General features: G+C 44.5%; 1 protein-coding gene across 4 annotated transcripts in view; it reads left to right on the top strand.

The window, feature by feature from the left end:
* Positions 1 to 11,673, top strand: part of NONO (non-POU domain containing octamer binding) — a 14,888-nt gene continuing 3,215 nt past the window's right edge. Inside the window, exons 1-9 of one of the 4 annotated variants that reach the window (XM_010178260.1) lie at positions 1 to 182; positions 2,817 to 3,010; positions 4,046 to 4,347; positions 6,499 to 6,594; positions 7,627 to 7,823; positions 8,089 to 8,173; positions 9,322 to 9,424; positions 10,745 to 10,787; positions 11,434 to 11,543. In XM_010178260.1, the coding sequence (XP_010176562.1) occupies positions 62 to 182; positions 2,817 to 3,010; positions 4,046 to 4,347; positions 6,499 to 6,594; positions 7,627 to 7,823; positions 8,089 to 8,173; positions 9,322 to 9,424; positions 10,745 to 10,787; positions 11,434 to 11,543 (1,251 nt within the window). In that variant the 5' untranslated portion in view covers positions 1 to 61. Of the gene's footprint in view, positions 228 to 2,789; positions 3,011 to 4,045; positions 4,348 to 6,498; positions 6,595 to 7,626; positions 7,824 to 8,088; positions 8,174 to 9,321; positions 9,425 to 10,744; positions 10,788 to 11,433; positions 11,544 to 11,673 lie in introns of all 4 variants that reach the window. The other 3 variants (XM_010178259.2, XM_010178258.1, XM_029087539.1) reach the window with 3 other exon arrangements.

Raw genomic sequence — 11,673 nt, forward strand, 5'->3', positions numbered from 1 at the left:
GGAGCCGGGATCGAGCTCCGGACCGCGACCGACCGGGCGTGTCTGCCTCTAGGTGGGGAAGATGCAGGGCAACAAGGGCTTCAGCATGGAGAAGCAGAACCACGCTCCGCGGAAGCAGCACCAGCACCAGCAGCACCCGCCGCCGTCCGTCCCCGCCAACGGGCAGCAGGCCAACAGCCAGAGTGAGTCCCGGGCCCGCCGCGGGGAGCCGCCCGGCCCCGCTCTGGGTAGGAGTCGAGCTGCCGCCCTCCCCGCAGAGGGTAATTTCGCGTCCCGGTTAATTGCCGGTCCGTACGGGGGCGACAGGTCTGGGCGGGAACAAACGGGACCCGCGGTTTCAGGTTTACACAATGAAAACTCGGGTGCTTCAGCGAAGCGCCACTTGCGTTCCCTGCTCGCCTGCGGGCGTCAGGCTTCTCCGGCGTTGGAGACGGTGGTTTGGGTCGCAGCTGGGCCGGTTTGGGGGGTTTTGGGTTGTTTTGGGTTGTTTTCCTTAGTGTACTGGCAGATGCACGTGACTGGGTTGGGTCGACTGGGGTTTGTTTGCAAGTTTCTTGTGCTCCCGAAATTGGGCCGTGATGTTGAGATCCCTTCTTTGTCTCAAATTCTCGAGAAAAGCTCACTTAAAGGGTTTGGGAGTTTAACAGTGTTTCTGTAAACCTTGGGAACAGGAGGTAGCCTGGTTTTGTTGGCTCTGTGTCCTTTTTTCCCCAACTATAAGAGGGTACTTGTCTGGAAAAGGGGAGAACACGGAAGTTCTGAAGTAGCAGGAAAATAAATTTGATACTTTTAAAGATACAGTTTCACTAAAAACGTTGTTACAGCTCCCGACAGTCACCCGCTGAGACTCAATTCTTACATGGGCGGGATCAGGAGCCTCCCAGCTTTACCTAATAACATTTCAGCATTGGAGACGGCTCTTACTCTAAGCTGGTGTGTTTCCAGGTCCTTAATCAGTCTGGACTGTAGCTCTTTTACTTGGAATACAGAGGGGGGTGCTTGTGAGCTGAGACTATGTGCATTAATGGCTTCTGGGGCCTTAACTGATCTAACTTGATAGTTCAGAAGTTTGGCACAAGGCATTGCCCTTGGCGTTTTCAGGGGTGGAAGTTCTTTAGTTACATTATGAGTTGTTTTTTTGGTGTTTGGGGTTTTTTTTTTAAGTTTTGACTCTTTTGTCTGTTCAAAACAAAAGCCTGTAGAAGTCACATGCACTTTGCATGGTTCCTGTCTCTGTTTTTTCATCAGAGTTGCAGGTTTAACGAGGCACACACACATGCTGAGGTACCTGTGGGTTTTATTGGCTGTCCCCGTTGAGCAGGCTCCTTAGCAGTTCACAGAAGATAGCAGACAAAGGTGGCAGACCAGTCCTTTCCAGTCAGGTTGGAAACAATACAACACAACTGCTGTGTTGAGATGTTCTTACAGGGATCAGTTGATAGGGAGCAACTGTGTCTCAGGTTCCTTTGAGTGGATCTGCTTAAGGCAGAGCAGTGATAGCAGCATAACTCTGCCCTCAGTCCCTCCTGGTGTGTTCACAGCCCTTGCAATTGATCCCCAAACATTCAGATAATGGTGTGAAGAAGTTCAAAACACAAAACACTTCACTTATGCACCCTTCTGTGTACCACTTACTCTCACCACTGCTCTACAGAGATATAGTCTTCTTTTTTTTAGTGTTAGCCATGGAGATGTCCTTATTCTTGTAAAAGAGTTGTCCTTGCATGTCTTGTCCTTGCATTAATAGCCTTTCCTGGTTAGTGCCATGCTTTGTAGCCTGAATCAAGCCACTCATGTTCATAGTTAATTTCATATGTGTGGCCATGAGGTGTGTCCTCTGCAAAGCAAAGGAATTGCTTTCCAAGGCTTGCTGTCCTGTGTGGGGAAGTTCCATATGCATGTAAGAACATGGGACACAGGAAGGTAAAGGGATGGTAAAGCCACCCCTGTGCCTGGTGTGCAGCAGAGCTTCCAGGATCGTGCTGGACTCTGACTGAATTAAGGTTAAAAATTGTATATTCATGTGGGGATTTGAGAGTGTTCCTACAGCCCGTCCTGTTTGTTAGTGTTAGATACAGCATGACTTACTGAATATAGATTTATTTTTTTTTATGAACTTGGTACATTTTCTGAGGTCACACCTACATGGCTGGTGGGGTTTTTCCACTATTTTCACCATTCCAGCCTTTTCCTCAGCTTGGAACCCAAGACTAGAACCCAAATCTCATCTCACAGAACAACACTTATCTCAGATGTTATCTGTCTGGGCAAAATTTCCTCTTGTTTGCATATTTTTCTGGATATCTGGGGTTGTTTTTTGTTGCTTCTTGTTTGCATATTTTTCTGGATATCTGGGGTTGTTTTTTGTTGCTTTTTGGGGTTTTTTTTTTAGTAAAAATCTGTTTACTGGCCAAAGTGTGGCTTTTCTATAATTATTCAGGTTGCAACAGCAAAGTCTTGTATTGTGACTACAGTTGATTTTACTGTGGGCCAGTCATCTTGACCAGATCTCCAAAATTTGAGTGAAATCTCTCACGTTATTTCAAGCTGCAGTGTTGTTCTTTTATCCAGTTCCAGACTGTCTTTCACTGGTGTCAGCAAGTGCTGAGGTCCAAGCACATGTTTTCTTTAAAAAGAATATGGGCCCATTCTGAGCTAAAATCCCCTGTTGCCGTGGGGATGTCTGGAGAGGTTTGAGGCAGAAGTGAGTGGGGGGTGTTACCTGTATTGTCCTGTGTCTCTGTGTTCACTGTGATGAAACCTAATAGAATTTATCCCCCCAACTGTAGAGCAGCTGTGTACCTTATTCCCCTCAGATGAAGGCCTGACTATTGACCTGAAGAATTTCCGGAAACCTGGTGAAAAGACCTTCACCCAAAGAAGCCGCCTGTTTGTGGGGAATCTGCCCCCAGATATTACAGAGGAAGAGATGAGAAAGTTGTTTGAGAAGTATGGGAAGGCAGGTGAAGTCTTCATACACAAGGACAAAGGCTTTGGCTTTATCAGGCTGGTGAGTGACTTGCTGCCTTTGGGGTGTTTTTGTGGCAATGACTCACGCTGGAGGAGTATTTGCTAATTGGAAGTTGTAGATGTTCAGATATTTTGCTAATTAAGTTTGCTGTTGATTTGAGTAACGTGGAGTATGGGATCAGCTTCTACAAGTGGTTTGTCTAGAGCTTTTTATGAGAAGGAATGTGAATTTGGGCAGCTTGTGGCAGGATTTCTGAGATGTCTGATAACATTTTTCTGAAGTCATCTGGTAGAAAACAGAAGGAAAACACGAACATGATGATTTTATAGCCAAGGTGGGCTCCCATGTTCTGAAAGGGTGTGAACATGGAATTTCTATGAACATGGGTTGTCACGCAGCATTGCTGGAGTGATGAATGGTCTGGGGGTAGGGAACCTCTAGATGATCACGTTGAAGCGTGGCTGGGAGAGAGGAAGATACCAGCACAGAGTAGCGGGTCTCAGACTTTACTGGCTCATGTGCTACCTTTCAGAAAGCCCCAAGGTGACTGGATGGAGCATAAGGTTCCCACACCAGAGTCTGGGGTGATTTGCTGTAGTGTAGCTGCTTGGTAGTGACTTACACGAGTGGAAAGGTGTGGAACTGGCACAGGATGTCTCTCATGGATTGTCATACAATCAGCATTTCCTTTTTACAGTTAACAGACTTGGCTAATAGTTGAATCTTATTTACTTATTTTTAAAAAGGTGTGCTTTGTAGCCTTAATATAATTATGTCTGAAAGATAATGATCAGTTAATTGTTTGCTTAGTTCATACTGGCTGTTGGATTTTGCTTATGCCTGATACATTCCCCCCCACCCCAATTCTGCACATGCCTATTCAACCAGAGTAATTGATAATAAGAGAATAGCTGTGATTTGTTAGGGTATTTTTTACCATGCTGTGGGGGGATTGTTTGTTCCTCTCTGTGAAATACTGGTTCAGGGGAAGCAAGCTTGTGACGCTGCTGTGACTGTGACTGGCTGACTCTGCACTGCATTCAGAGTTTTAATGATAACTTTTTCTATCTTCAGGAAACTCGCACTCTGGCAGAGATTGCAAAAGTGGAACTAGACAACATGCCTCTGCGTGGGAAGCAGCTAAGAGTGCGTTTTGCGTGCCACAGCGCATCGCTGACAGTCAGGAACCTGCCTCAGTTTGTGTCCAATGAGCTCCTGGAGGAAGCCTTCTCAGTGTTTGGCCAGGTGGAAAGGGCTGTGGTCATTGTGGATGACAGAGGACGATCCTCTGGGAAAGGCATTGTGGAGTTCTCAGGGAAGCCTGCTGCCAGGAAAGCCCTGGATAGATGTAGTGATGGGTCTTTCCTGCTAACTACGTAAGTGTGGAGGGTGAGAAGTTCTCTACAGGCATGTGTGCAGGTTGGTGGGTGGCTTTGGCTTGTGAGCAATGTTTCTTAACACCAGAGTGGGACAGATGAAATACGGGGCAGGAGGTGGAGGTGAGCTGCCCGGGGAGAGCTTCACTTAGCTTTGTTCCAACAAGAGTGAGTCTGTGCTGAAACTCAGATCTGAAAACTTTCTTTTGGGAAGCTGCTCATGGGGTAAGTGCATAAAACTTCCCAATAAGGGTTTTCTCGATAAAACCTTCTTAGGGCAATTAAAGCAGCCTTAGGAAGCAGGAGCTGTTTCAGAGACCATCCATCTAATTTGTTGGAAACAAAGCTGAAGTGCATTAATTTTGCACTCAGGTCTTGGGATGGGACTCCACTCATCAGCATCCACTGCTGGAGTGGGACACTGATCCACCACTGTGGGTATGGGGATCTGCCAGAGGAGCTGGTCAGGTAGATTGGATTGTTTGGGGTTTTCACCATAATAAACTGTTTTCCTTGTGCTTGGGTGTTGTAAGGCATGATGAGCAAAGCATGTTCTTGCATAATTGTGTGAACTTGCTCAAGTAAATGAATAATTCTACATACGTTCCACACAGCATGGCTTGTTACTCTGACTGTTAAGAGGGAGCTGGTTTGGATCTCTTGGAAATAAAAATTAGTGTATGTTTTGTATGTATGCACCTGGAATTTGTGAACAGAATACTTCCTGAAATTGGGGCTGTATTGCTAATTTCTGAAGTAATTTTATAAGCTTTGTGCTTCTCACTTTTTTTCCTGGCAGGCTGCATATGGCACAGTTGTACACAAGCACATTCAGTTTCAGAAAGCAGATGTTTTGTTGGTGTTTTGTTTGGGTTTTTTTAATATCTGTTTTTCCTCCCTGGGTCTCTGGGGATAACCAGCGTAGTGTGTAGTGCTCTGCAGGAGGATTGCTGTCAGGGAGCTTTTGCTGATTCAGAAGTCTAAATCCCAAAAGAACCATGAAAACAAATTTTTTAAAGTGGTCGTGCGAAACTAATCACTACCAGGATACAAGAGAGAGCACCTGAGGGTAAAACATCCAATCTCTTTGTAGCTATCAGTGTATTAGATTCTGATACCTAGGGCAGCAAACCAGCATGTTGTTTATTTCAAGTTATGATTTGGTTTTGATTAAATTCATTCTGGTTTGTCCCAGTTCATGACAGGAACAGTTAGATAAACTGGTGGGAATTGGTTCACATTGGAAAATAAGACTATTAATAATGGAATATGTCACATCCGAGTGAAAAGCTACATTGTAGATTATCAGCTGAGGAGAGAGATTTTAGCCTCTCACGTCCTGCCTTCCTGCTGGAGTCTGGGCACCCCTTGCTGGTTGGCATAGTGTGATCAAGGCTCTTCCATTTCCCCAGCTCTGGCAAATAGGTTGAGGAGCTAACGAGAAGCTGCTTTGTGCAGAGAATGAGCAGTGTCACTGCTGTGGTGGGAGCTAATTCACAGATTGGAGACACTTCTGTTAAATACTTTCTTCTGCACACAGAGACCAGGAGGACAGAAGCACACGTGCAGTGTCTGTGGTGTGAAGGGCTCCAGTGGATTTCTTCAGGGAGAAATTCGGGCAGGGCCCAACAGGCACTCACAGAGCACTGCTGCTTGGTAGCAGTGGCACGGGGTGGTCTCAGCAGGAGAGTGTGACTGAGTGGTACAGCCAGCAGCCTCCACTGAGGAGCAGTGCAGTTACTCTTCGCTTTAGGCAGCTATAAAAAGGCACACAATGATGGTTGGCCATGTAGCAAGGGAGGAGAGGGAGAAAAAAAACAGACTGTAGGGACTACAAGACTTCACACTGAGTAGATCCTACTGAAGGATGTCAGGTTCCAGTTAAGCTGTTAATTTGAACCAGTAACTGCAAGTATTCTTTCAGTACCATTTTGGGTTTGATCAACAGTTCAGCTCCTATTCTAGAAAGAAAGAAAAAAAGTGTTCAAAGTGATTTCTGATTTCACTTTGGTTGAGATCCCCAGCTGCTCTGAATGTCTTTGGGCAGTTCTGAGAGCAGTATTGTGTACGTTCACACACAGTACACATTCTTTCCTACACTGCAAGCTCGTGCTTGAATTTTCTTGAAAGCCCCTCATCTTTTCTTTACAGATTCCCTCGGCCTGTTACTGTGGAGCCCATGGATCAGTATGATGATGAAGAGGGACTACCAGAGAAACTAGTCATCAAAAACCAGCAATATCACAAGTATGTGCCTGACATGTGACAGGAGATGAGACTACCTGTGGATTAGGACATTGACTAGTGCCTCAGTCTTAGGAGGGTGGCTCATCAGTGCTTCCTTTTCTCTGTAAATATGACCTGACTCTGGAAAGAGAATTGCATACACTGTTCTCTTGCCATGGTTAGCTGAAAGCAAGCAGTGGGTTTGGATCCACACTGCTGGATAAGACTGACAGCCTCCAGATAAGTCTGTTTCAGTTGTTGGAATAAAAAAATTGTGTCAGTTTGAGATAATGTGAGATCCCCTTGCTCAGATGAGAAGTTGCAAAAACTTGTTACTTGCTCTAAGTATTACAGAAAGTCTGTAGAGGAAACAGATTTGAACCCACAGTGAAAATTCAAGGAATGATGTGAATAGCATTAGGAGGTTATAGAGCTGTCCAGCTATAAGGTCATGGTCTTTGAAGGATTCCCAGTGTAAGTAGGTATCATGTGATCCAAGGAGTGGGAATCAGTAAACCATGTGAGCTTGTGATATTTTTCAAGTAAGGAAGAGGAGAGCTTAAGGAGCTGGGAGGCTGCACTGGAAATAGTCATGTGCTCCGAGTGCAGGGACTGCAGAGATTCATGAAATTCCTCCACACATTTGGGCAGTGTTTGTTTCTGGAGTAGATGTGTCCATAAGATGTGTATCAGGAGCAAAGGCCATTTCTTTCAAGAGTATTTCTAAATGTCTTTACCCAGAATCTTTTGGTGTCGTAGGAAAGCAGTGTCATTGCTTGTTATGGAGGAGGACAGCACACAGTTTCCACGTATAATTAATCTTGCAGGAAGATTCTGCCTGAGTTTCTCCTTTCAATAAGATGATTTTTGAGGAGCAGACAAACTGATATCTTGGGCGTGTGTGAGAAACTAGAAGACAAAGTGTTTCCTTATTTGTTGCACTAAGAAATGCATTTCTGTTAAAGGATCTGCCATTGCCTGTAACACACAAATATATATTTCTTGGTTCCCCTTCTCTGTTGAAGCATTCACTAGCTCTTCCTTGTTGGACAGGGAGCGTGAGCAGCCTCCTCGATTTGCACAGCCTGGCAGCTTTGAGTATGAATATGCCATGCGTTGGAAGGCTCTAATAGAGATGGAGAAGCAGCAGCAAGAACAAGTAGACCGTAACATCAAGGAAGCTCGAGAAAAGCTGGAAATGGAAATGGAAGCAGCTCGCCATGAGCACCAAGTTATGCTCATGCGGCAAGGTACCGGTCAGAGATAAATAAACGGGAACATGGCCCTGCAGCCTCCAGGGGTGGGGAGCTCAGCAGGCTGACCAGAGCCCAGTGAAGGTGAGCTGTGCTGTAGCTGCTTGACTTGGAACCAAGTGTGGTCGCAGCAAATGAATGAGAAGGTGTTACTGGGTTGCTGGAGGCTCTGTTACCTTATTGTCATGTGTGTTCTAGTTCAGGAATTGATAAGGGGTGGCATGGGAGATGAGTTTGTGTTTTTGATTGTTGTCTTGTACAGATTTAATGAGACGCCAGGAAGAGCTGAGGAGAATGGAGGAATTGCATAACCAAGAAGTACAAAAACGTAAACAGTTGGAACTCAGGTAAGGGGGCAGGTTATGAAGTGCTGTGAATCTGTAAAATTATGGATTTAAATGCTTCTTCAGTGCACCAAACTGTTCAGTGTGACAGTTTAATTACTACCTAAAACGTGGCTGTTATTTTGGGCCTTTGTGTTCATAGAAAGCGTGTACAGTTGGTTTAAGATAGAAGAGTTGGGAGTTTCTTCCACTGATCAGTATTTGGTCTTTACAGTTCTGTGTCTCAGTTTAGCTCCTTAAATGAGGCAGATAGAAAAATCAGAATTTGTGCAGTGATTTGATGGCTTCAGTGCTGCAGTTTGGGAAACCCCATTCTTGCATCTCTCTCTTCATTTAAGGGGTAACAAGATCAGAGATTTCTCTCTCTGTTCCAGCTCTTCCTTGTCTCAGGGTCATTTTGAGAAGCTACAGGAAGGTCTCCAGACTACTTCTGTAATAGAAGGAGTTGAGAACTGTCTGGCTTGTATGCATTATGGTGCATGTAATAAGCATGTGTTTGGGAGCTGCTGTGTACATAGAATCATTTATGTTGGAAAAGACCTTTAAGATCATCAAATCCAACCGTAAACCTGACACTGCCAAGTCTACCACTAAACCATGTCCCTAAGCACCATCTCTACACTTCTTTTAAGTACCTCCAAGGATTGTTACTCAACCCCGTCCCTGGGCAGCCTGTTCCAGTGCTTGACAACCCTTTCAGTGAATAAATTTTTCCTAATATCCAATCTAAACTTCCTCTGGTGCAACTTGAGGCCCTTTCCTCTGGTCCTATCACTTGCTACTTGGGAAACGAGACCCACACCTGCCTTGGAACAACCTCTTTTCCAGTAGTTGTAGACAGCCATAAGGTCTCCCCTCAGCCTCCTTTTCTCCAGACTAAACAACCAGTTCCCTCAGCAGCTCCTCACAAGACACACACATGGGTGTGCTCATGTTGGGTTTTACAGTAAACTCCTTAAAACTGAAAGTGTTAGAAAGATGCACATATATGTTCTGTGTTCATCATGAGGTACCTAATATTTTACAGCCTTGGCAAAAAAATGTTCTTACAGTTGTATGTTTCCAAACAAGACCCGTTAGGCAGCACTGCAACACCGTGATGCAGATGGTTGGTGTGTGTTGTGCTGAGCACCCTTGGACCCTTTTTGCAGGCAAGAGGAGGAACGCAGGCGCCGTGAGGAGGAAATGAGAAGGCAGCAAGAAGAGATGATGAGACGCCAGCAGGAGGGCTTTAAAGGGAATTTTGCTGATGCGGTATGAGTGCTTCTACCTTCCCATTACATCTGGACAATGACATTAGATTTTTGCTCTTCCACAGCACGGGGCTTCCTGTGAATGCTTAACTTGTTTGAGGTGAATGCACTACATCTTTAGTGCTTCTGCCCCTCCAATCTTCATACAGTTTAGTCTGGAAAATATAAATACCCCAGTAACTGTCCCACTGCTGTTCATGTAGGACCCTCAGTAGCTGTCTTGCTGTTTAGAATAATATATGCTATCTAATTTTATTCTAACAGTAACAAAGATGTACTGTCCTAAAGTACTACTGTAGAACTCTGTTGTGGTCATACACCTGGCTGTATCCCTAGCCTGCAGTCTGTCATAGTTATGCTTAGCTGAAATGATCCCAGCTTGAGGCACTGCTGCAGGCATAATTGCTTGTGCTGAAAATCAGTTACTCAAATATTTTTCTAGTCATGTAAAACATGGTAACCTGCCTTTTAATAGCAGTGTCTCTACTTCTATAAAGGACTGTCTTACAATTCATTTCCAGTCCCAGCAACTTTGTGATGTGGAGGCAGCTGTAGTGCTATTGAGGTGGTATAATGGCATCAGTGCAACTAGGTGGCAAGTGTTTATGTATCCTAGCAAAAAATTGGCCCCTGAGCAAAGTAGCTAAATATATGTCAAACCAAAAGGGCCAAAACTGTGTGACTGACCTAAAGTGTGTGAATATTAACCTGTGTAGCAGAACTCCTGATTTCTCTAAGTAAGAGTGCCTTCATGTGATAAATATTGGCACTGAGACTACAGATGAAGTGAAATCTCTTCTTCAGTTCACACTGTGGAAAAAGTAATACACTCACTGAAGTGAGAAGGTGCTCCCAGCTTTGCAGAGCTCACTTACTGGTATTTTAATGCAAGTGACCCAGTGCTGCATCTTTACATAAGCTTGCATTCCATTCAACAGGAAAAGCTTCTTAGCTATGCTGTGGAAGTTGCAAAACTAATTCTATCTAATGTGTTACTGCTGCTCAGCAGATCTTTCCACCCAGATATTGGATATCTCTGTATGCTGCTGTTTGGTAAAATCTGCACGTGCAGCTTTGCTGATGGGTGTTTTACTATGACTGTGAACAACAGTCTTTCAGAATGAGATATTTCAAATTAGACCTGTTCAGCATTTAATCGTGTGAAGGTAGCTCAGATCTTCTTTTGAATACATTTATCCTGGGAATGACTTTTCTATGCAGTTTTCAGTAGTAAAACCCCAGAATTCATTGAATTTGTATAATTACATATTTGAACAGCCTGAATTTTTATCGTTTGAAATGATTGTCTCTTTTTTTCCAGAGAGAGCCACCAGACATGCGAATGGGACAGATGGGTATGGGAGGTAAGAGTCTCCTGTGGGCATCTTTGTTCCTATGCTCATTCCTTTCCTCCTTTACAAAATCTGTACGTTTTTTTGAGTAGTCTTATTTTATTTGCTTCTTATTTAGAAACTCGGTGGTAGTAGTCTTCTCCCAGTTCAGTGGCAGGAAGCATTCATGTGACAGGAAACATTACAAAATTTGGGTATGAGGCAGTACTGTACATTTGCGAAAGACTCAGTTCGGTAAGCAAAAGACTTGGTTAAAGTTGCTGTCAGACCCATGGTGTGCTTCAGAAGTTTGTACTGATACAGAAGCTGGTACAACGTGTAGTGCTAGACCTTGAGCCTTGGAAATAATATTGATTACTGTATTTCCATCTTTTGGCTGCATGATTTAGAGTTTCAGACCATGCATACAAGAGCAAGTGAAAAGGCAGTGGGGGCTTAGTGGTTGATGAAGGTGGTGAGGCTTCTGTAGTTTGAGGTCATACTGGAATGCAAGATCAGTTTGCCTTGAGCTAATAGTGCAGAGCTAGTTAATAGACCAGGACTCTGTCCCTGAATATAACACTGCAGGGAGCTTACATGGTGATTTGCTGCTCTGGAGTGATGAGTAGAACCCAGTCACTGTGTCTGCCAGGACTAATCTTCAGTTTTTCTTTTCCAGGTACCATTGGCATAAACAATAGAGGAGCTATGGGAGGTACCAACGTCCCAGCTGCTGCACCTCCTGCCACTGGTCCTGGAGCTATGATACCTGATGGAGCCATGGGAATGGTAATGTATCTCCATCTGCTTTTTGTGCACCCACCTTTTAAATGCAGATTGTGTTGTTACCATTGTTAAGCGCTATGCTGCTAAAGTTGAAGCTTGTTTGTCTGCCTAGACCTGTTGCTTAACTCCTGCT

The sequence above is a fragment of the Antrostomus carolinensis genome, unplaced genomic scaffold, assembly GCF_000700745.2.
Source record: "Antrostomus carolinensis isolate BGI_N321 unplaced genomic scaffold, ASM70074v2 scaffold13561, whole genome shotgun sequence".
Classification (NCBI taxonomy): domain Eukaryota; kingdom Metazoa; phylum Chordata; class Aves; order Caprimulgiformes; family Caprimulgidae; genus Antrostomus; species Antrostomus carolinensis.